This window comes from Sphaerodactylus townsendi, linkage group LG09 (assembly GCF_021028975.2).
Source record: "Sphaerodactylus townsendi isolate TG3544 linkage group LG09, MPM_Stown_v2.3, whole genome shotgun sequence".
Classification (NCBI taxonomy): domain Eukaryota; kingdom Metazoa; phylum Chordata; class Lepidosauria; order Squamata; family Sphaerodactylidae; genus Sphaerodactylus; species Sphaerodactylus townsendi.
In genome coordinates this window covers 84,532,482-84,558,529 of record NC_059433.1, presented here as the reverse complement: position 1 = coordinate 84,558,529, position 26,048 = coordinate 84,532,482, and the positions used below count along the sequence as shown (strand labels likewise).

General features: G+C 40.5%; 1 protein-coding gene across 2 annotated transcripts in view; it reads right to left on the bottom strand.

Annotated features, from left to right (window-relative positions):
* LRP12 (LDL receptor related protein 12) overlaps window positions 1-26,048 on the bottom strand; it is a 49,302-nt gene that overhangs the window by 12,591 nt on the left and 10,663 nt on the right. Inside the window, exons 2-3 of one of the 2 annotated variants that reach the window (XM_048507962.1) lie at window positions 9,297-9,353; window positions 1,230-1,365 (exon numbers count right to left, since the gene is read on the bottom strand). In XM_048507962.1, coding sequence (XP_048363919.1) covers window positions 1,230-1,365; window positions 9,297-9,353 — 193 coding nt within the window. The remainder of the gene's footprint in view (window positions 1-1,229; window positions 1,366-9,296; window positions 9,354-26,048) is intronic. The other variant, XM_048507963.1, reaches the window with a different exon arrangement.

Sequence of the window (26,048 nt, the reverse complement as noted above, 5' to 3'; positions counted from 1 at the left end):
TTACATGCTATGTGTTCAAATACTGATAGAGTTCTAAGGTCCGCGATCCACTGATTCAACAGAGACGGGCTTTTATCTTTTCAGTGTTGTCATGTAAGTCTTTTAATTGAAGTAAGGGCATGGAGGGTCCATTTGCATTGACCCCCGGTTAACTGCCTGTCTCCAAGAGACAGGCAAATAGTTTAAAAGTACACAGACATCATCAAAAATCAATGGACGTTCTAATACAAAATTGATATGAGTAATAATTACAAAACCTAGTATGTAAATCGGCTACTTAAATTTAGCACATTGGCATAACTTAACTTATTCTTCTACTCTTATATAACTACGGATAAATTTTAATGTAAACAGAAGCTTCGTGATCTGATAAAATGTGAGGGAAACATTAAGTCCAATTGGTTGGGTTAGGCAGGAAAGTGGCTCTGGCTCCATCTTAAATCTTAACAAGTGTGAAAGACTGTAATCCTCAGAGGCGTAGCTCCAAGAGGGCAGGGGTGCGTGTGACGCACCGGGCGCACGCCCCTGTAGGGGTGCAGCAAGGGCATTCAGGGGGGGGGGGCAGAGGACGCACCAGTGCACCGGGTGCTTTCTCCCCTTGCTACGCCTCTGGCAATCCTGTAATGCTAATGATGCTTGGTGACATTGTATATCTAGATGTCTAAAAGGAAAATAAAATGTGAAGGGGGGGTCGGAGTTCTAACAGGAAAAACACTAATGGAGCACCTGCCATGTGAACCTGTTAAACTAAAATTAATAGGCCCTATTCTGTGTGCCCTTAGCTTTCAGAAGTGAGCTGAACGTACAACAGAATTGAAGCTTTCTCTGTTGTGGTGCTTCTAATATGAAAATTCCTCTTCATAGACATCCCTTAGTGCCAAGCTTGCTTCGCTTGGTGCCCCAGTGAAAATATTTTATTTTCCTGGCTTCTTGTCAGTTTATGTTACTCTAATTATGCCTTTTTTCCCTCTCTTCCAATATTGCCCAATTATTCAAATGTTTTTAATGGTTGGTTGCCTGTATGGTTGTATTACCTTTTGTTGACTGTTTTAAGGGTTTATTGTTAGAATATTTGTTCCTAAAACAGCTTCAACGCAGCATATATTAATATCTTAAATAAGTATAATAAAACAAACATTTACAAAAAGGGATTTCTGCATAAGTGAAGTATAGACATCAAAATGTTTCAGGGAAAGAAACAAATTACAGCAGCACAATACATACAATACCTTATTGTAATAACTTCCCCTGGGTTTGCCCGAATATACCAGCTACAGTTGATTCTGGTAGGATATTCAAGAGGCCAGCCTGGGCTAGTGATTATCCCAGTTGGACCTTTGATTTGTTCTGGAATATCTCCACAAGCTGCAATGATATGAAAATTGATGTCAGATATTTCTGCTAAGGTTTAGTGCAAAAGCACATAATTGTCTAAACAAGACTTTTCCTCAAGACATAAAATGTTTAGGCTTGTACTTCTATCCCAATTGTGGAAAATCAGTTCTGGTATTGAACTGCTCAAAGAAAAGGAGAAAGGCAATTTTCACCAATTCCTTCTCCCACTGTAGCACTCTTATGATTTTCTGAGCATCCACGCCCACAGCGGCATAACATGGGAGACAAAGAGTACAGTGGTGTCCTTTATGTAACACGGCTTCACACATAATGCACAGAACCCAAACCCTATAATCTACAGTTACAAAAATGAAATATATTCATTTACTTGAATATGAGGAACTTTATGAGATGTTTGACCACACAACCTAACAAGTTATTTTGGTACCAAAGGAAGATTCCCAAGGATTTGTAAGCAAGAACACTGGCAAAATACATCATTCAAATACACAGAAATATTTATTCTTTGATTGTCAACTAGCAGTAAAACCCGTTGTACAAACAAATACAATAGGCTCTAGAAAACCATTGGTGGATTTACAGCACCCACTGATGAGGTCAACCTGTCTCTAACCTGCCTTTCTTTGGCAAAGTGATTGAAAGAGCAGTGGTAGTTTAATTTCAGGTCTTTTTGGATAACTCATCCATTCTAGATTAATTTCAGACTGGGCTATGGGACAGACATGGCTATGCTGGCTTTAGCTGATAATCTCCATCTAAAAACAGACAAATGTTAGGTCTCCGTGTTGCTCCTACTGGATTTATCTGCTGCCTTTGACACAATGGACTCCACCAACTTGTTGAGGTGCCTCGAGGCAGAAGTAGGCATGATGGATTGTGTGTTGGACTGGTTCAAAACACTTCTCATGGATTGGACCCAAAGAATTGCCACTGGAAACCAGTTATCAACCTGTGGCGTCCCACAGTGTGCAATCCTATACCCCCATTGCCCATGTAAAGCCTTAGGACAAATGATTTGTAGTTTTGCAGTTGGCAGAAACATGCAGATGATACTGAAAACCTCTTGGTGATGCAGTAGACAGTAGGAGTCCTAAAATGCTATCTGACTGCTGTGGTTAAATGGCTAAAAAGGAGGCTGCTCAGTCAAAGCCTTAAGTGACAGAACTTTTGAAGAGAAAATATCCTCAAGGCACTGATGGACAGAAAAAAGGTGTTTGGATATAGCACACTAGGTGCAGGCAGTAAAACAGCACAGTACAAAACTTCACAAAGTTACCTGGATAAATTATTTGGGACTGTGGTCAGTACTACTAAGCACAGTTTGCTGCAGGTTAGATCGTACTGCATAATTTTTGCATCATTTAATGTTTCATGTTAAGACTTATGTGTTGCTTCAGTTGTGTTTTTTAGACTTATAGTTGGTCCTACAACCCAAATTCTATTTAATTGATTATTGAATGTCCTGTCTCACTGATTGCACTGACACACTCTGTGTAATCCGCCTCAAATCCCAATGAGAAAGGCAGACTATAATGAAAATAAAATAAAAACATCACCATGGCAAATAGACATGTAAATTTTCACATGACAGCATATATTCAGGGAAAATACTGTATATTAAACAGCTGTAACTGGTCATAAATAATCCATTAGTGAAAGGGCTTCTACAATTCAGAAACTGAAATATGAAGCTTCAATAAAACAGAGTTTTATGTTGTGTAAATGGAATTCTTGGACTTAGAAGTCTGAATTTTCACCCAGGTAGTTGTGATACTCTAGTTTTACAGAAAATTTACTGGTTTTGTTTAGGCACCCATTAGGTGGTGCTCTTACCCCATTATTCTTTGGGATTCTGTATCATTACTATGAACATATTCAGACATTCAGTACCTGAGACTCACATTATGGGACAAAAGTCAGTTAAGTAACTGCCGAAACTGTTTTAGCATTTCCTGTAATCATGCTATTTTTGAAAGAACCAAGGTATGTTATAAATGCCATCTCCAATGTAACGTAACATCTAACAAAACATCAAACCACCAGAACCCTGGAAATTAAGCTATCAACTCAGTTGTTCCTCTTCACACACAAATTTGTGGAGGGGGAGGAGGGAGAAACACAGAAGAATCTTAAAAATGTCGACAGAAATCAGTCTTGCCATTTAAAAAATATGCACAAATTGCACTTCAGTTCTTTAAAATACTGAATTAAAAACATTCAATTCAAGGTGCAAGTTCTTATCCATAAAGACCAAAATGGCCAGAAACAGTGGATATTGTAGGGAACAGTTCTTTCTTGTATGAATCCTGCCTACCGAAATATTGGGGTGAGGAATCAATGAAACAAGTTTTCTATGAGCTGCCCTTAGCTTCCTGGACTCAGTTCACCAGAGAGACCAAACATGTATAATTAAGGCACTAGAAAATGGTAATGCATTTATAAAAACTTTAAATATGTATTGTATTTCACAGCAGAATCACCTTCTATTTCTGTTTTTAAGGTGCTGTATTTACTGGACAACCAAATGAGGCAGGGTATTGAGTTAGTCCCAGTTAATATGTGGATGGGAGAGAATCAAGGAATTCCAAGGTTGAATGTAGAGAAAGGAAATGGCAAAACCACCTCTGAACATCTCTTGACTTCAAAACCCAAGGTCACCATAAGTCACCTGTGACTTGACAGCACTTTATACACACATTAACTAAAAAAAACCCCCTGTTACAACACACTATTTTCATTCAGATATCACACGTGGGAAGAAGACACCACTTTTACAGGAATAGAGCCCTTTGGGTTTAACTCTCAATATGTTTATTCCCAGTTGTTACCCATTTGAAACAAGAATTACAGTTCAAATACAAATTCAACACATAATTATCTTTGTCTAATTATAATAGGAGACTGGCAATGACAAATCACCTCTGAATGTCTCTTGCCTTGAAAACCCCACTAGGGGTTACCATAAGTAAGATGTGACGATGGCAAAAAAATAGATCTTATTGAATAAAACAAAAAAATCTCAGTATTTAAAATATCTGTAGAACTTCTGCATGTTCAAAGCTCTTGGCAGATAATGTCTCACAGACCCTTACTGTAAATCAGATCACTGTTGTTGGCATGTACAATCTGCAAGCCACAGAAGAAACACCTGACTTCCCATTGCCACCATAGCGCACTAAGTCCCTTGCAGGTGAGTAAACCCCTAGGAAGGCACACAAAGGGCACAGTGAGTGTCTACACCAGGAAGGAGAGAAATTAGCAGAAACTGTCACCTCTTCTGAAGAGGTTTTATTTCAAAATTTCAGGAGGAATTGAAGCTGAAAGCAGATTATCCACAAGATCAAGACTTAACAAGATCAAGGCAGAGATAAGATATGGTTAAGTGGCTTTTAGATTCACAGCTTATAGTGCAATCCGTGTGTGTGTGTGTGTGTGTGTGTGTGTGTGTAATTGCACTGTGCCACCTCCTAAGAGGCTTGTAGAGTTGCAGCCAGCAGGCCAAAAGCGATGTCCCCCAAAATTCTGTGAAATCCCTCTAAGCAGCACAATGGGCTACCATTTTTGCCGGTGTACATCTGTGCCGGCAAATAGGGGTGTTCCTGAGCCAAAAGGGTTCAGGAAGTGGACTAAAGCCAGCTCCATCCCCAGGAATGCCCCCTTCAGTGCCAGTGTGGGCTCATGGTGCTGTGACTGCACTGGGGCCCAGATATGCTGCTGTGTGCTGTGTGGCACCTCAACATCAGGTAAGAGCCTTTGCATCAGTGTAAATGCGCCTTATGTTACACCACTGCCAGGGTCACGCAGTCTCTTTGCCCCTGGGGCTTCAGGATTACACTGTTAGTCTCTTAGACATTATGCCATTCCATTAATGGAAAAACATAGCACTTTGTTCACAAAGATATCTGAGGTTACTACAGCCTAGAACTGATTTTGGCGTTTGTTTGTTTTTTTTGACAAAACTCAATTTTCAATCAATGAATGTATTAGATAATACACTGGACAAACACTAACAATGCAGTACATTTATGCTTTAGCACATCCCAAAAGGTCAAGTATTTTTATTGGCAACTGACTGAAAGACCAAGAAACGTGAACTTCTAAGTAACACAGAAAAAGGTTGGGTTAGTAGGATGACATTATTTAGAAGGCTCTGCTGCAGAAGCAATTCCAGAAGCAGCAGGTTTTAACCAGCTGTTTGGAAGAAAGAGCACAAGTGCAAACATATGTCGAATAATAAAACATGGTGTTTTATTTTTTGTACAGATCATCTCCCCTCCTTTTTGTTTCATAAAAAAGTTTCTTTAAAAACTTCAGTACTGTCCAGTTTGCAGCACTCTTAACATACTGAATAATTTTAAATTAGGAGATTCTATCTATTAATATTACATATAAGTTAAAGAACTCTTCATTGTGTAGTAATTACCCATGTACACACTGAACACATATGGCATGATTCTTCCCAGGCTGAGGAAAGTGGAATTACCACAGGACATCATGGAATTCAATTCTTCCACCCTCCCCGCCCCCAGAATGCATGCAAGCACCACACTGAACTATTACAAGGAAAGTTTCCTTGATCTTAGGAGTTCCTTGATCTTCCTATTACAAGATCATGTTCCTTGATCTCAGAAGAAAGTCAGACAGGATATGCGAAATATGCACATAACTCTCAATGGCCTAATTTGCTGAGTGCCCAAGCATGGAGGCTTTAGGAAGGGGCTTCAAGATGAAGTAAAAAACAATTTGTTGTTCAATTTCTGATGTGATATGCTCCACAAGGGTATCTTTGACAGTTTCCTTCTGTTTACTAAAATATTAACTTGCACAGTCTGAATGATAACAGCTTAGTTAATCAGTAAATGCTTACAAAGAACTGTCAGTGTGCAGTCATAGACAGGAGATTTGTTTCTGTGTGATCTTTATTGCTATGCTTATAAGGTAATTCCCATAAGCATGAAAGAAAATCAGACTCTCACAGATGTAATCTATAAAGTAAGACTAATTTATCTTGCATAATGTGCTGGTGAAGTAGTCTGATCCTTCTAGCAAAGCTGCAATAGGAGATCTGTAACCAGAGTCAATAAAAAATCAATCCTGAGCAGGTTTACTCAAAATCCTTCTCAGGTCTATTCAACAGAGTTTACACCTAGAAAAAAGTCCTTGGGATAGCACTGAAAGAGTGTTCTTCAATTAATTTCTGCATTCAGAAAGACCAGCAGCTGCATATACCTGCTTTCAATAAGCATTATTGCATTAAATTCCTCGACACAGGGTTGGATCCAGCCAGCTTTTTCACTTGAACTGTGAAAATTTCCAGAAACTGGTTGCAAGAGATCTTGCCACGAATTGCAATAATGGCCAAGAGGGGAAGGGGAGGAAAGGGTGGCATGCAAGGCAGGGGAAGGGGGCCCCAGCATCTGGACATGGCCCACCCACTCTAGTGGGGGGAAGGGAGGGAGGGGGAGGGGTGGCATGCAAGGGCAGGGAGGGGAAGGGAAGGGGACCCCTTCTTTCACAACTGGACAGGATGGCTGGATCTAACCCATAATCGTTTTATTAATTACAAAAACTTTCCTGTAAGAAATATTTTAAAGGTGATGGATTCATACAGAGCCATACATGTTCCTGAAGCACACAGGAATTTCCTGATCTTTGCTTCTGGCTACAGCCCATGCTGATCTATCAATCCTTAAGACTGGCTTATGCAGGGGGAATGTGGGAGGTGGCTTCTGTTTGAAGGTCGAGCTTAAAATGCCTTAAGTGTACAGAGAGGCAGCCTCATAGTTCTTTGTATCCTGGTCAACGAGGATGGGAATTTTTTTGGCTAAATATTAAAAAATCTACATTTTCCCTGGCTAAGGAGGATTGGGTGAACAAGGTAAAGCATCTGCATAAATTAATAGGACTTATCAAAGATCCAGAGATTAGAAAAGATAGACCAAATTTGGAAATGCATGATTACCACGTTTAATATTACTGTAACTAAATATAATTTCAATTTTACCTAAAGTTGATTGGTCTAGTTGTAGATATACTATTTAAGTTCTACAGATATGTGGTGGAGCATATACAGATTAGTAATTACCTGAATCCGAACGTTTCTTCTTACTTTAGAAATGTGTAGTTACACTGAATAATGTACAATAAATGCTAGCTGTAAAGAGTTCATCTATATGCAACAACCAGAAGAGTCATGGTGCACTGTTGTACTTTTTATATATATTTGGGAGATCTTAGCACATCTATAATCAATGCTTTAACTGTCATGGTAGATCATCACATTATGATAATAATATTCTACAAATCTGCGTGCATTAACACAATCCTGTCATAGTACTTCATAACCTAAGAGATGAAACTACATTCATATCTACTTGAAAGTATTTTGTAACAGTGATTTAATTTTTCATGGATTTAGATGTGTTGGATCAATAAGTTTTTGTTGAGATACATTGCAATATTTCATATTTGTTCTAATAAGTTTTGGAAATTAATTTATATATAAAACTGTTGCACGACAAAAAAAGAAAATGGGTGATCTGTGTGTTAAAATTACAAGGTATTTATGACCCATTTAGAACACTTTGCATTTTAGTTAATGAAAGAGCATTAAAAAAGAGCTTAAAAATTAATCATACTTAAAGAAAAGGAAGCTTTTACTGTGTCATTTTACCATGACAGTCCAGTTTTTCTTAAACAGAAATCTTCTTTCCACTTTCTTCAAAGCTTATTATGGAGATGCATAAATATTTGTCATAAACTAGATTCCACAACAGTATTTTATAACTGCATTATCAACCTTCTCTCTCTTAACTGATCATACAATAGTTACTAGTAGATTTGAAAATACAGCTTCTCTCCTTCCTACAAATGAAGAACTTTAAATGCATATGACATCTCTGTGCAACTTACTACTTTTTGCAATGGAGAGAGAAGAGATGCGGCAATTCCAACGTCAGAGGTTCCTTCTCACTTCTGACGACTAAATAATACTCAGGGAATTGCTTCAAGAGTCTTCTTATACTCATTAAAAAACTTGTGCTTGAATTCTAAGTGCCCCTTTCACTTGCTGTAGTTACACCCATGTATGGAAAAGGCGAGGGGGGGGAGGGGGCAGTATTAGCCAATTCCTTTTCCTTACTGCAGCTTCCCACTTGGATCCTCATGATGCTGCTTAGAGGTCACTGATCCATGAGGGGGCACCATTGGGGGAGGGGTTTTAGAAGACTGGAAGCAGGTGATAGGAGGAACAAAATTAACTTTTTAAAGTACATAGGACCCAAGTCAAAAGCTAAAGGAAGTACAGGTTTTTACACTGTGGTAAATATTGTTTTCAGGGTATGCCAGCAGGATACACATAGCATGTATCTATGCTACAGAGAAAATAAACAAACAGGGATTGCTAAATGTCAAAAACTTTGTCTGAAAGCAGAGGAAGGAGTGAAACCTTAAAGACTCTACCAGAACTACATTAGTGTCACACCAAATTACTATATTTTGTATTAGGGAAAAACTCTGCATTCATGAGAAAAGCTGTTTGAGATGTTGCTTTTAGTCTTATAAAACCAAACTTGTTAAGCGTCTACTTTTGATGTCTTTTAATACTAACATATTTTAAAAGTTGGCTTATAAAACTGTTCAATTCGTAAAACTTTAAGATATAAAATAACAACTCAGGCCACCTTCTCTCTTAGGTTACTGTTTGTATGGAAAAAATAATTAAGCATTTAGAAAGGAATAATCTGTTCACAAGCTTGCAGGTATCAAATTGATCTTATAAAAATTCTCCCATGTTCCAGTTGCTTCATTCCTTATTACATGCTGCAAAAGGCAGTAATAATTTTTATAGCCAAATATCTCTCCATAAGATACCAGGTGGCTTTCAATATTTACTATTTAAGCCATGCATGAAATTTAAACATTACAAAAAAATGACTTACCAGTTGACAATCCTGAAATATGCACATTTTCTGAACGTTCTGCAAGAGCACGGTTTCCTAAAATTAAACATAATGAATAAACTAATTTCCAAGGTAAAAATTTGTAAAAATTCTTCAGATATACTATTACAGAAAAAGAACAAAACCTAAGCTACTTTAATATTCAAATATTAAAGTATCTGACCCCTTCTACTGTATTTTGATGAAATAACAAACTGAGAAAAACAAAAATTCTTACACACCAAGGCACAGAATGCTTCTTTGTCAGACAGAAGACAAACTAAACATGTAACTTAGAGGTGTCAGAGTCTGAATACATTACTAGAGATTTTTAATGATTTCAGATAGTAGAGTCCTTTTTAATTTCTCAGTTTCAACTACTTTGTATTTTTCCATGGTCCGCTCCTCACAACTACTTACAGAAAACTGACCAGATGAAAAGCCCGCAGGATGACCAGGATTATGTATTCTCTCTTAAGAATGATCATGAGGAAAACACCACCAGCTTAGGTTTTATTTATTTTTATATTTATATCCAGCCCTACCCCCAAAGGGCTCAGGCTTACAATGGCGTAAAGCCTAAAGACATGCATAAAATTGATTAAAAACCTATAAACAACCATCAATAAAAACAAGACAGCCAGTGTCTCCTCCGAGTCCCAATGGAGGCCTAAGCACTCTATACTGGTGATCAATGGGTCGCTCAAAAGGGGATGGAATCCCGGATGAGTATCGCCACACCACCCACCCGACCCTGTGCCTGAGGTTGGTGAACTGCCATGAAGCCTGGGGAGGGGGGGGGGTGAGTTCATTGAGGGCAACAGTTTCCCCTTCCTTCACCCAGGTCTCCATGACACATGCCGGGTCCATCTGCTGTTCCTCGTGAAAATCCCGGAGAACAGCGGTTTTATTATTGATGGATCTGGCGTCTATCAACCCCAGCAACAAAGCAGTTTTGTTTTGTCCCATCCTGCCCCCCACATGCTGCAAGATAGGGCACAGGTCAGACAGAGAGTGAGCATTACCAGATCTCACTCTCTGTCTACAATATGGCCTGCCCCTACCACTATATCTACTCCACCCTATAATCACTGGGATCCCAGATGTCATTCTGGTCTCTATGTGGAGAATAATGCACATCGCTCAAACCAATATTACACATGTCCCTCTGTGTACACTCTAAGGATGTAAAACCTATTGTTTAAAACCTATTGTTTAACTCCCTGGAGCAGCTCACTCACACCTCCCCCCTCAGCCTACTCCACCTGCAGTACACAGTCTTTACCAGATCCCCCTGTTAATAATGACAAGAAAGGTTACACCTCCCCAAATGGGTCCACAATGGGGGTTCCAATGGTGGGATTCAAATAATTTAACAACTGGTTGTTTACAAGCACCATTTTAACAACCGGTTCTGCCGAAATGGTGCAAACCTGCTGAATCCCACCACTCGTAGCACCCTTATGCTGCTGCTCAAGGCCGCTGCCTTGGGCGGCTGTTGTGGTTCAAGTAGCTGCCAAGCCCCACCCCATGCAGGCAAGGACGTAGGTAAGGGGGGTTCTCGGGTTCAACCCCCCCATTACATGTCCGAAGCTCAACCTCCCTCGTTTGTGGGTTTTTTGTATTTTCAGTGTTTTTTCGGTTTTGGGCCTGCAGGGGGTGCGGTTTTTAAGCTAGCAGCACCAAAATTTCAGGGATGTTTTGGAAGACTCTCCTGATGATTCTACCCAAGTTTGGTGAAGTTTGGTTTAGGGGATCCAAAGTTATGGACTCCCAAAGGGGGTACCCCATCCCCCATTGTTTCCAATGGGAGCTAATAGAAGATGGGGTCACACATTTGGGAGTCCATAACATTGGACCCCCTGAACCAAACTTCACCAAACCTGGGAAGTATCGTCTGGAGAGTCTCTTACTGATACCACCAAGATTTTGTGAAGTTTGGTCCAGGGGGTTCAAAGATATGGGCTTCCAAAGGGAGTGCCCCATCCCCCATTGTTTCCAATGGGAGCTAATAGAAGATGGGGGCACACATTTGGGAGTCCATAACTTTGGACCCCCTGAACCAAACTTCACCAAACCTGGGAGGTATCATCAGGAGAGTCTCTTACTGATACCAACCAGGTTTTGTGAAGTTTGGTCCAGGGGGTCCAAAGCTATGGACTCCCAAAGGGGGTGCCACATCCCCCATTGTTTCCAATGACAGCTAATAGAAGATTGGGGCTATGCCTTTGAGGATCCATAAATTTGGACCCCCTCAACCAAACTTCACCAAACCCGGGTTGTATCATTGGGAGAGTTGCCTAAAGATACTCTGAAAGTTTGGTGCTGCTAGCTTAACAATTGCACCCCTGACAGCAGGCACACCCCAAATTTCCCCAGATTCTCCTTTTAAATCAGAAATTTGGTATGGATTTAAAGGGAGAATCTGAGGTCCCCAGTTTAAACACTGAAAGTGATGGCTGTTTCATGCTGTTTCAATCCACCCCAAAACAGCATCACTTTCAATGTTGTTTTAACTGGGGACCCAAGATCCTCCATTTAAGGTGGATTTAAAAGAAGAATTTGGGCTCTCTAGTTTAAACACCATTGAAAGTGATGCTGTTTGGGGTGGATTCCAGCATCACAGCGGCCGCCCAGGTTTTGCACCGGGCTCCATTTTCCCTAGCTACGCCTCTGCCCAGAGGGGAGGGCAGAAGGGGCTGCTGGCTGGGAGCCCAGTTGGTGGGGGGCAGGGGAGGGGGGCAGGGGAGCTGTCCCCGGCCTCAGAGAGCTGCTTTTATAAGCACTGAGGCCAGGGGCGGGGCTTGTGGAGGCACAGCCACACCCCCAGGCATGGGTGGGGGCGTGGCCCCACCCCTGAACCCCCCCATAAAAAATCTATACCTACGTTCCTGCATGCAGGTGTTTCCACTGGCACAGAAAGGACTGCCACTCCCTCTAGCTGCAGACTCCAGCTTATCAGGTGCTGCTCTCAGTTCTCCTGGTGGCACAAGGCAGAATGGTCTGGCAGGCAGACTAGCTTCACTACAGATCCAGGTGCTTCTTCACAGGGTAAGTGTAACTTTTTTTTGCTGTCAAGTCATATCTAGCTTATGGCAACTCCTGGTGGGAGGTTTCAAGGCAAGGGACTCTCAGAGGTGTTTGGCCATTGCCTGCCTCTGCATCATGGCCTTGGTTTTCTTTGAGGTCCCCTGTCCAAATACTTCTCAGGGTCGACTTTTCTTAGCTTTTGAGATTTGATGAGATTAGGCTAGCCTGGGCTGTCCAGGTAAGGGCAATAGCCAAGCTCTTAATCCTGCCATCTCCCCATAATGTTTCCCAAGTAGTGACACCTCTCTCTGCTTCTGTTTATTGGTTGGTGAATCAGCAAACATGCGCAACTTGCCATATGGAAACAGTGGCAAGTCACTCTACTATGCAGTTGTTGTCTCAACTGAGGAGATAATCTGTAAAGTATGTATACACCACTGTTCTTTCTGGAAAACAAAGGCTCAAAGGGGTTTACATGCATTTACTAAAATTATACCATAAATTACAAATTGCAAGACAGTCCATTATACAATTGCCCAACACACAACAAACATCTAAAATGACCAAACCTGCCATCAAGGGACCTTACATGCTAGGTTTCATTAAAAACTCTCCTGTATAAAACTGAGATGATGGAATGCAGAGAGGAGAAGCGCTAAATAGACCTCTTCTGGAAGTCCATTCCAAAGTTCGGGGCAGCAACCAAAAAGAAACCTGGAATGAGTCACATATTTTACTCAGGGAGTTGATTGGGTTATTGTAGTTGTCATTCCGGAGAGGCAGCAGGAGAGGTAAATGAATTACAAGTTGTATGGGCCTTTAGGGGTTAAAACCAACACCCTGCATTGGATCCAGAGGAAAAACTTTGCAGCCAAAGCAAAAATTCTAGCAATTCTACTGGCAATTTTGAGTCTTCTTTGGAAGTCAGACTGATGTATCCTGAATTATCTGTGGGTTCCAGATCACCTTTAAGGCAGTGTCCTGTAGAGGACATTGCAATAATCTAGTCTCAAAACTAGTGGCATGGATCTGTATGGCTAGGTCAGCCAGGCAAAAATGAAAACAGGCTTTCTTAGAAACGGTACCAATCTGTTTCAACAACCTCCCAAACCATTACATAGTCTGCCAATGATAGTAATCTCATCCAGTTGTTAAAAACAGCCTCCTTCAGGTTATCTGTTTTCCCAATCAGCATCACCTCTATCTTATCTGGATCCAGTTTCAGCTTGTTACTTTAAGTCACTTTATCAGGATACTCAGGACAGAGACAGCTGCCCCAGCTGCTTAGTCAACAAAATGTATATCTAGAGATTGGTATCTCTGTTCAAAACAACAAATCTCAAAGCACCAGAAGGTCTATACAGGGGCCTCCCATGAATATTAAATAACACTGGTTAGACAGGAAGCTAAATGCAGAATTTCCAAACCTGGTGTCCAAAGGACCAGAACCACCATTCTGCTGTATCTCTCAACCTGACTGCTTGTTCCAAAGGGCTCAGAAAAATAGAATGGCCCACAGTTTCAACAATCAGTGGCTGATTTAACAAAGGATCAAGAAAGAGGCATCATTCTTATTCCTCCACATATGATGATTTCTTTCGAATCGTCAAGGCCTGGTATAGATCTTCTATACAAGGCTCCCCTTTCCACTATGAAGACTTGGCCTTCCTTTGTTGTAATACTGGGAATAGTAGAGCGCATGTTTCCTATATTAATATGCTCCAGTCATTTAGGACTAGCATTTTTATTCATCATTTGAGCTGCCTCTCCCTTACAGCTCTCTTCCCTACTGAGAACAGCATAGGAATTGTGTCTTCCTCATGAAAGAGCTCATGCCTGGGGAACCATTTTCATCATCTTCTATGCAACCCACATATGGAGAAAATCTACCAACATCTCACTACAGAAAGATTTCTCTCCAAGTTAGAACACAAGGAGCTTGCCCAAAGCAAGAACACTCTACTATGCTGTATCATTTTTCATCTTCCACAGAGTTGTGAGGAATAATTTTCAGTGAGACAGAGTGCAGCATTCTGAAAACAATGAAATGGTGCAGATGTATTTAAAGGGGCCACAAAATCACTAAGCTAACTGACTATAAAGGCATACAACCTTTTTGGCATGATCCTTCCATTGTTGCTTGATTGTCACATACAGCTAGGGATGTGAAGCAACAAAAAACTTGGTATTTTGGATCCAGTTCTCTCCCCCACCCCTTCATATTTTTCAGTTCCATTATTTCCTATGGGGAATCTTTCTGGGGCTGGGTGGGGGCTGTTTTTAAAGGTAATGGCACCAAAATTCCAGGGGAACTTCCAGGGAAATTCCCCAAATTTCAAGTCAATTGGATCAAGGAGTACAATTTTTATGGGCCCTTGAACAACGTACTCCCAGTCATCCCTCCATAGTTTGCTACGGAGGGAGAAAAAACATGAAAAAGGTAAAAGTTGATGTGGCTGGCAGGCTGGCCCTGAGGGCTTCTTGCAACCTGACTAGAAGGGCGCCGGGAGAGGTGTCCTGATGCCAGTGGATGGGAAAGAGGAGGACAGGCAGCAGATGGGATTCAAGGCACTCTTGGGAATGTTTGGGGCGTGCAGCGAGAAAGGTGTGGAAGGGAATGTCTGCAACAAAGGGAAAGTCAGCACTGGGAAGGGGAACAAAGAAAAGGCAGCATGCCAAAAGGAAGAAGGAAAGGACAACTCGACACTGGCTGACAGTGTGGAACTGACAATGGTTGGAGACAGCTGAAAGAGCTGCAAGCTGACTGTGGAGGATTCGTCTTGAGAGAGAGATGAGCACACTTTTAGGATCAAGTGAGATCCAAACCAGTTATAAAAGGGAAATAGCTCTGCTGTAGAGAGGGTGATCCCTAAGCACTTAATGGGAAATAGCCCTAAGGAAAATAGTGATCCCAGGCTAGTTTAAAGAAGGCCCCTTCCGCACACGCAAAATAATGCGTTTTCAAACCTCTTTCACAACTGTTTGCAAGTGGATTTTGCTATTCCGCACAGCTTCAAAGAGCACTGAAAGCAGTTTGAAAGTGCATTATTCTGCATGTGCGGAATGAGCAGAAGTAAAATGGAAAAATCTGCAAATGTTCTTCACTTCCCCAAATTAGGAACTACTTGATGAAGAAGGTTGTGTGTATGACTTGAAACATTGACTGCCAAGAAATATCACTCTTAGTAATTAATAAACCTATCAACTTTTGTATGTGAACCAAACTAGTTACATCTTGATTTACAAAATATCTTTCACATATAATCAGCTCATCCCTGTTTTCTTGTTACAAGCCAAACTCACTTTATGATCCTTTGTTAACCCGGCCTATACATTTCCCTGAGAGAAAACAAATAAACCTTTAAAAGTTTACTTCACCCAACCTCATGTGCCAAATATTTCTGACACTGATATACAAACAAAAATCAAAAACTTACCATTAGTGACAATTTTATAAAGGAAGATTTTTTCGGCAGATCCCAAATCATCCAAAGTATGGGACAGAAAACAAAACAATATGACAAGACACAAGTCTCAGAAGTGTTACTGATCGCTGGAGGAGAAATTTTTTTATATTAAAATAAAAGGCTGTTCACTATAACCACACTGTTAACATCTTTGTTTTATACTTTTAAAATGACATCATTCTATATTTTTGGCTCCTTAGGTGCCACATTCTGTCAGTAAAAAAGAATGTATCTTGATAAATTTTAATGCAGCACAAACAACTGAGACTCATGGGGTAATACTAAATCATACCGCATGTCCAATGTTTGCACTTAGCACACACGTTTCATCCCTGAAAAGTATAACTTTGTTTACTGCAGTTAATGGATGGCTTTTCAGGAGATGTTTCACAAATAAGTATTAGTACCACACCATGTTATTTACAGTTTCTGTTTAAAAGTTACTGTTCACTATATTCTCCACTTACAGGGGTTCTCACGTTTAAGGAATGAGGCACGCTTCCTGTATGGTCTTCTTCTGTGCATATTTCTTTTTAAATGACGCTCTAGATAGAAACATACTGATGTGGAGTTTTATTCAGTGAGAAAGTATACAAAGAAAAGGAAATAGATAATACTGCGCTACCATAGGCAAACCACAATCCAAAAGTATCTTTGCTTATTACCTATTTATATATGTATTTCATTTATATTCTACCTTTCCCCCCAATAGAGACTTAAAGTAGCTTGCATTGCTTTCCTCTCCTCCATATTATTGTCACAATAACCCTGTGAAGTAGGTTAGACTGATAATGTACGACTGGCACAAAGTCACCCAGCAAGCTTCCAACATGGCAGTAGGTCTCTTCCAGATTCTAAACAAGACTTCAGATGGGCTCTACATTGTACCAGTGACTGTGCTGGTAACAAGAACACATATAAACACCATCACAAGCATTTGTACTAGTCTTAGAACATTCACATTTAATATTTTGCTTCAATAAGGGACAACTCGCAGATTTCTTCCCCCAAAGTCCCAAAACTTTCCTAGATAAATACATTCATATTAAACAAAATACCATTTCAGACAAGTAATGATGGCTATGAGTTGCAGTAGTTCCCATAACTAACAAAACAGACTCATACACTACATTTATTCATGTGAATGAAGGTATATAGGAAAGATAAGGCAAACTAGACCTTACTACATCAAGTGCAGGCGAACTGCACAATGCTGTCCTTAGTGACTCAAGAGCAAAAACTACATATACCCTTAGACAGCAAGTGAAAAAAAATTAATCAAACCTCTTGAAGATGTAGAAAGTGATATACACTATAGACACAGGACAAGAAATGTGAAGTACACAAATAAATGCTGAGATTTCTAAGCAGAAACAAGCCACTCCATTTCAAAATATAATTCAGAACTGGAACTCAGCAGAGGAATTACACTTTAAACGCATTACTGCCAAAAGAGATCTTGAGATAAAACAAATCATCTTACATAAGATGGTTATGGGGAAAGTGCAATGCAATTGTTACTTGCATAAAGATGATCATGTGACAGATGAAAGAGAAGGATATGCTTTACAGCAGATGTGAAATCATATAGAATTCAGCAAATGTCCACAAACCACCAGAAGTGTATCCAAAAAATGTATTGTGAAAATATTACAAGAGACAAAGGTAAGGAAATAAAAACTATAGAATACAAAATAGTACTATCTCTTCTATAAGCCAAGGGTTTTAAAGGTCTGTAAAAATAAACTCCATCCAAATCAGAAAATGAATGAATCTGTAGTTTGTTTCTTGATTGACTATTTTCAGAGACAGAAATTCTCTAAATTAGTGAAATAGTGAAAGTCTGCCAAAGTTGACCAATGCAGAACATCAGAATTTTGTAGAAATCAAATTTCTGAAATATGGATAAATAGCAGATCTCAAGGTGTTGGGTTGAGACTATATGGTGCTTTCAATCATGAAGAGCTTCTTCAAAACAAGACAGGACAGTTCAGTAAATGTGTGTTTACTACTAGCTACTATACTCTGTCTCACCAGGAGATCTACGTGCGGCCGGCAGCTGTTAGGCAGAAATAGCATGCTTCAGCTGCAGAAAATATTCCTCAGACCTTTTGTTGGAAAAATACTCCTGGTGGGGCAGTGGGCAGCTTGCCACTGCTGCCCTGCTGGTCCCAGCTTGGTCTTTGGGGGGAAGAGGATTGGAGGGGGCTTTGCAGGGCTGCCGGCAGGGCAATGTGTGGTTTTTCCTCTACGCCTGCAGCTTTTGGTGCCCACCCACCTTCCCCTTCACTCACCTGCTGTTTTCCTCGTTGCCTGAAGCTTTTGCTGCCTGTCCACCTCCCCCTGCCTCCCACCTGATTAACCCCCACTTTTCCACCACGCCTGCGCCTTCTGCCGCCCACTTTCCCCTCACTCACCTGCCGCTTTTCTTCTATGTCCACAGCTTCTGCTGCCTGCCAGCCTGCTTCCTCAGACCTCCACAATTTTAACTCTGCTTCTGCTGGCTGCCCACCTACACCTGACTCACCTGCTGCTTTTCCTTTGCAAGCGATACATTCGGAGCAAAAACTACCAGACTGCCACCACACAGCCTAGAAAACCCACAACAGCCAGTTGGTTCTAGCCATGAAAGTCTCTAACAAAACATTGTATCCGATTTCCTTTTAACTTTCTCCTATAAAAACAGCTGCTCACCTCCATGGAGAAATCGAACATGCTGTCCTCCTTTACACTATTATACACTTACATACCTGTCCAGTAGCACTTCTTGCTTTACTTTTGAAGTGTTTGCAGTATACAAATTCTCTGCTATCAGTTATTGGAGCTCACCGACATAATGCAGAGACCTGGAATTTGAAGAAATCTAAGGACAGCTGTACCTTAAAAGCTCAAGTCATGTAATCCTTTTTTTAAAAAAATAATGGACAGCACAGGCCAAGTCACTGTTGGATAATACGAGTTCCTGATTAATATCACAAAAGCAGCCTCAATTTCACTGGTACCCCCTGTCCTTACATTTTAACATGCTTGAATAACGCACCAAAGTATGCAAAATGCAAACCATGCATATGCAAAACTGCTTGGTTAAATTTATATCAAAAATTAAGTTCTGAGACTAGGGAGTAATTTTGATACAGCAGCCATTTCCATGGGGTTGTCAACTTTTACTACAGTAGAGGTGTTGTATCTTTAAAAAGGGGTAAGATAGAAAGACATTTAGCAGCTGAAGAACTTCCCCACTGTTTCATGTCTGTGCTGGGCTGAGATTCACCTAGTACATTTACTAGGTATGCCAACCAGACCCCCATGGAGCAAAGGTAGGAATAATGTATTAGCTCTCTCTGTGAGACTGCTTCTATTTTGGGGTGCCTCCTCATCAGGACTAGCCGTCCACCGCATTCCTCAAGTAAGCAGATCTCTGTCCACCAAATAGAACAAGAGAGGTAGTCAGGGGAGGAAACAGGACCTCACATATTCCAATCAAACTACCTGATGTACAACAGTTCTCCAAAGAAGAAGCCTTCTTAGAAGCAGGATATGGGGGAGAGGAGTCACACAGAGGTCCTGGCAAGAAAAATACAGTTAACAAGTAGAGACACGAGAAGCCAGAAAGAAGAGCAAAGCAGGAGCCAGTTTGCTGGCACTAGCAGAAGGATAGTGGGCAAGTCCTACAGGATTCATAGTCTTAGCGCACCAGAACTTCCCAGGGACAGGAGCTAACAGAATTCCTGGCCAGGAGGAAGAACAAGTCATAGCCTGCTCCTCTAGCGACAGCAGAGGCATAGCTTGAATACATGAATTTGGAAGTGTGATAGAACACCCCCATGCTACCCAGTAACAGTGAAGCAGGAGATATTAACAGCCTGTATGTATTTGTCTCAGCAATGCAAATATACAGTGTTACATGCACAAATCTGTCTAGCAGGAAAAGTCTTGGGGGGCAGTGGTTACTACCCAAGGAGAGCTGGTATGCCCCTGTGAGTAATGGAAAGACACAATGTTGCTGGGTGGAGACGTGGAACAGCCATGGGGCTTTTCTGAGCTCCTGGGAATCACGTAAGTAGGTCTTGCAAGACTTTCCTTTATAAGGCTAATTAAGAGTATTTTCTATTTTTGTAATTAATTTTTTTCTAATACAAATGGTTGGGCCTGAAATAAAATCATTTACCTAAACTAACTTCTTCAAATTTTGCCTTGTAGATGGCATGTAGCGGTAAGGACCGTCCGGCATGGACCAAAAACAAGCCCCCAGGAACAGTAAAAACACTGTTCCTGGGGAGCAGTTTGCACGGCTGCCACCTGCAAAATGAGGCAACACTGTGATTCCCCCACCCCCCACAACTGGCAGGGAAATGGTGTCGGGTTTTTTCACAAACACCATTTTGCACCCGGTGCGAACTGCTGCTTTTTGGTGCCTCCGTTTTGTTTTTCAATTTACCTTCCCTCCCCACACAGCTCTGCAGAGAATGAGGGGACATGCCTCCTTTTAACTCCAACCCCTGATCTCCAACCCCTGAGGCATTGCCATGGCCTCGGGGGCATGTCCCCTCATCCAGGCAGAGCTGTGCAGGGAAAGGAAGCTGAAAAACAAAATGGAAGTGCCTCTGTGCAAAGGCGCCTCAGCGGGCCAGGCCACTCTGGGGCCGCCTGCACGGAAGCGTGCGGACAGTCCCAGGGCTCCACCGTCATCATGTATGCCAGTATGCAGCCACTTCACTGGCCTGTGCCGAACGGGTCAGTGAAGTCACAAGATGAATTTCCTGTTCTACCTGGGATGACAACAAGCATTTCACTGTTTTCTAATTAGATCTCTCCATTTTCTTATTAGATCTCTCCGCTAAGACAGCATATACAATATAAGCCAAAGGTAGTATGCCTGCACCACCCATCAAAAGGCAACCACAGCAACTAAAAGGAGAGGAGGATTCAAGGCAAGTACAAAAGGTCAGAATCTATAAAGCAGTGATGGCGAACCTTTTCGGGACCGAGTGCCCAAATTGCAACCCAAAACCCACTTATGTATCGCAAAGTGCCAACACGGCAATTTAACCTAAATACTGAGGTTTTAGTTTAGAAAAAACAGTTGGCTCCGAGGCACGCGTTACTCAGGAGTAAGCTTAGTGAAGCAACCGTGCAATGCTTCAAATGGGTGAATCACGATCCTAGGAGGATTTACTCAGAAGCAAGCCCCATTGCCAGCAACCGAGCTTACTCCCAGGTAAAGGATCATGCCCAGGCCAGCCTAGATATATGTGTGTGTGTGTGGGGGGGTGATTTTCCACTCCCCTCCCACATGATGAACTCTGTGTGCGACTGTCCACAGAGAGGGCTCTGAGTGCCACCTCTGGCACCCGTGCCATAGGTTCGCCACCACTGCTATAAAGTTTTCACACTTTGAGCCATGTTCAATGCTTGCTTTTCACTGATATTTCTGCTAGTGGGAGGGAAAATTTTCACCTCTCACTGCATACCCCTCACTGACCCTAGGACTGTTTCCGGGACCCTTGTCCTCCAAAGGCAATATTGAGGGGAACTTCAGAAGGAGATAGGGAAATTCCACTTAAAAAGCACTAAATACAACTCTTTGAGAACAGATTTCGTGACTTTTATGAAGCAAAATGACATATTTTACATTGATTAATGATTCTATTAACTTTTCATCCTGCTTTTCAGCATAAGGTGCTCAAAGTCGCTTAAAATACTTTCAAAACACAATGTTAACATCTTTTCCTATGTTCCATTCCAGATATATTTGCTATTGTGTTTAGGAATGGCAGTTACTGGTTGGGATGCTCGCCAGCCCCTCTTTTCAGGGCTTTAACATCATGGGAGCCAACTAGGGAGGTCTGCTCTTTCAGCCCTTCTAAAAGTAGATTTGCAAACCAGAAAAACCTTTAAACCAGCACTGTTACTTTTTGAACAGTTAAAAACAGTTAAAAAGCCACCAGTTTTATATTGAGGTTGAACAAGACTAGAATAAAACTAAACACCTACAAAAACTAAACCATGGTACTGCTACATAATGGTTCATGGTATCCTAGAATCATTTGGATTGAGAATAACAGTCAAGTGTATTTTAGTCTGGAAACTGGTATTAATTTTAAGCTTCTTAATTATCTACAATTTGATGCCCTGGTTGGCTTTTTACACTGGGTTTTCATTAAGAATGTTTAATATTTTATATTTTTGTCATGTTTTAATCATAAGCTGTTTCAGACAGGTTCCCTGGACAGGTGGCATAAAAAATTCCCTAAAGTAATTTTTCAAACTTTTCTACTGATCCAGGTATACTGGAACTAGTTACGCATTAAACTGCAAATCTATATCTAATGACCAGAGATGGTTAATCTTTACAATGCCCATCAGTAAGTGAATCACTAATGCTGGTGCATAGAAATTGAGCAATATCTATTTAGTGCAGTGACAAATAATCTCTCTTTTAAAAGTCCACCAAGCACTATAGCAAATACAAGATTATAACAAAGGCCCTAATTATACTACTGCTCTATATAGAAAGTAAAAAAAAATCCCAAGACAGACAAAAAGCACGAACTTCTAAAAAGATGTCAGCTATTCTTTGGTTAACCTTAGCTTGCCCGGGTGACAGCTTTACAGCTGAAATTGTTTCATCAAAGCCTTACAAGTATATTCTCCAACAAAAAGTGCATTTACTTCATTATCCTTGCTTAGCACTGTAAAGACAATGATGATCTGAATTTATGAAACAAAGGAAAACTACCTCATGTTTATTGTTTAACTACAGATGAAGTACCTATGCAGTTACCTAGGTAACAAATTGTGACTGTAGACAATTGTACAGCTGACAGCAAATAGTCAGATAAGTTCAGCACAACTAAGCCCAATGAATTGGAGGACTCAACACGATCACACAAAACTTTTCCTTTTGCGCAAGAGCTCCCTCCTCTCACAGTGCTGATATTAACAAGGGTATTTCAGCACAAGTGTCAGTTGAGTGGAACCATAATTTAGTTAGAAGGAAGACAGTCATGAGTTTTCTGTCAGTCACCAATATGCCAAGGCTTCGAACAACTGCATACATTTTTAACTGAGCAACAATACCAACCAGTAGATTTGTAATCAGACACTAAGGCCCCTTCCGCACACGCAAAATAATGCGTTTTCAAACCACTTTCACAACTGTTTGCAAGTGGATTTTGCCATTCCGCACAGCTTCAAAGAGCACTGAAAGCAGTTTGAAAGTGCATTATTCTGCATGTGCGGAATGAGCCAAAGGGAGAAAAAAAATCAATTCTTAAAATTTGGCCCTAAAAGATTTGTACTCAGTAGAAAACAGAAGTGGCTGATAAAACAAATAGCCAACCCATTTAAATTTATAAATTGTCACTTAATTCTAAATGGAGATAACTATATTCTTTTCCATGTAAAGATCAAAGTAGAACTGGAACTTCATCTGCCACATGCTGGACCGTCTTTGTTTTCGAATGCTCTGCTTGGGTCCAAGTGTACACCTAACAGAACAAGGTAGGCACTAGGACCCAAGCAGAGCATTCTAAAACAAATACAGTCCAGCATGTGGTGGATGAAGTTACAATTCTACTTTGATATTTTAAATAGAAAGGAGTATAGCTGAGGTCAAGAGTATTTAAATCACAAAAATGAGTTCTCCTGTATCTGCCACACAGCAGTTTATTGAATTTTATTTACGGAAGGAAAGGTCCACAGAAACCAGCACTGGGCTTGCCTTTTGAAAATATTTCTGGTCGTTTCATTTAACTAGCCCAGATGATTAAAGGATAATCTGCTTGAAGAAAGCATTAAAAGTCTCCCCCATTCTGTGCCAAAATAAATGGTTCATATAAAGGTTTCTTCCATATGAATGAAGTGGGGGTGGAATAGGCATGTGAATATAAAAATGCCATAGAAAAATGAAGAAAGCAAATATCATAAAAGCCATTTGTAGGTACAGTGGAATCTCGGTTTTCATTGCCTTTGGTTTTCATCGATTTTTTCAGGGAAAAACTCGTCTCGGTTTTCATCGATTTGCCTCGGTTTTCATCGATTTGCAGTAAGGTGCAGGGGGGTTGTGGAGAAAAATCACCCATACAAAGCTGTTGTGGGCTGTGTCTGCAACTTGTTTAATGACAATGTCTTGCCCATTTCAGACAAATCTTAAAAGAGGTGTCAGAAACAGACCTCTTTGGACAGCTTTCTGGTGCGACATTGGTCCACTGGCTCTGAAGCTGATCCTAGTGTTATTGTTTGTTACGGTTTTCAGCATTAAACACTATGTTTATTCACCAAAAATGTCTTTTTGGTATGCTTTTGGAATGCCTAGAACGGATTAATTGGATTTACATTGATTCCTATGGAAAAGTTTGCCTCGGTTTTCATCGGTTTCGGTTTTCATCGACTCTTTTCGGACGGATTACCAACGAAAAATGAGGTTCCACTGTAAACTGCTACTGAAAGAGATGGAATAGTTAAGGGTATTACGCTATTATCTTGCATCTGGCCTCAATTTCCTAAGCAAAGTCTGAGGTTGATTGATAGCCCATGGACATAAACATAATGCATCCCTTTTTAGCAACACACATTATAATATATAAACCTTTAAACTCCTACATTTTTTCCCTGTGTGCTTTCATTTCCTTCTGGGGAAAAGGAACATTACATAATTGCCATGTATAGTTTTTACTTGAATACAGTTCTAATCTTTATGCTATCTAAAAATCCTCCCTCTTCTCTTTAAAATGTACCACAGAACCACAAGAACTGCCACACTGTGCCTCATTGATGGCCCATCCAGCTCGGCATTCTGCTTGTACAGAATACGGGAAAGAAGCCCCTGCACAAAAGAACAGAAGAGTGGCTAGACTAGCTTACAACAGTAAAACCCTTAATCAGCATCTGAAAAGAGCATTCATGGGCTTCTGACTACCACGACAAGATGCTGCTTACAGATCCCCTCTTATCTTCTTGAGGATATTCTTCTTTAAAAACATGCTTGTGACATTCAAGTTGTTATTGCTGCTTGTAACAGAAATGTGTTCAGTCCTTTGATTTAAAAAAATATTTTCCCAACGAATTCATTATCAGCAAGTTATAACAACCTAATGGGCACAGTGACTCGTATGGAAATACCTGATTCTTTAGTCCTGGTGAGCCAGACCTAGATCTATGATGAGCAGTGCACTCCTAAACAGATTTACACCTTTATAAGTCCACTGACTTCAACAGAATTTGGAGAGTATAACGAGCAACCACTGGGAGCATTTATGTAAACTGTTCTGAGCCCTTTGAAGCAGATCACTATTGTTCCCATTTACAGAAAAGAAACTGGAGAGTGAAGAAGTGTGGTTTACCATGGTCCTTCTGTAGAACAGAACTGAATCCACACCTCCAAGATGCAAGTTGATTTGACCTTGCATTGTTCTTCTGGGGCAGAGAATCTTTAATTTTGGTAGAGAGTGTCTCCGTATGTTTGTTCTCATTTAGGACTGCAGAATGAATGAATGTTAACTTCCAATATCGTCAAATTATTTCCAAGGATTTGCTAGAAACAATATTTCAATTGTGGAAACCTTCTCTTACCAATTTCCACTACCAAATTTCAAGTTAGAAAATACTAATATTTTCATAGCCAAAATGTAATGAAAAGAAAAAGTTCACAACCACTGTTTGACAGAAGACACTACCTTCTTAGATGAAGGAAAACCACACCTTTTCCAAAGGTCATAGCACAACTGTTTCTTCATTGAAAACAAAGCAAGTGAAAGCACATAGTTTTTAAAAAATCTGTTTTGGTCACATACTGCTTTGTCCCCTGATTTCCACATGTGTTTTTGTGCTTTTAGTTTTCACTTCAGTTTTCATCTTTTCCCCCTGGGCCTTTTCTGGCTCTTTTGAGACCCCTTTTATTCCAGTCTTTTTTTTTGGAGGCCAATTCTGAATTATCTTTTTCTTTGTGTGTAAAGTTTCCATTGGTTTTCTTTGTTCTACCCACCCCAACCCACTTTTCAATGACTGAACTATCATCATTAAACCACTCTCTCCCCACTCTCAAAGTGAGTTATTTCAGTTTTTTAAGGCCCTAAAATATCAGCACATTGCTGTAGTTTGAAATGAAAGCTTCAGCACATTCTATGAATTTCATTTTTTAAAGTCAATCTCTAGCTTCTGCCTTTGCACAAAGATGTACCTTTTTCTTTATATCTCTGCAAGCTAGAGTTACTTTTTTTGAAGCTGGGAATTCAGAAAGTCTGCTTAAACTTAC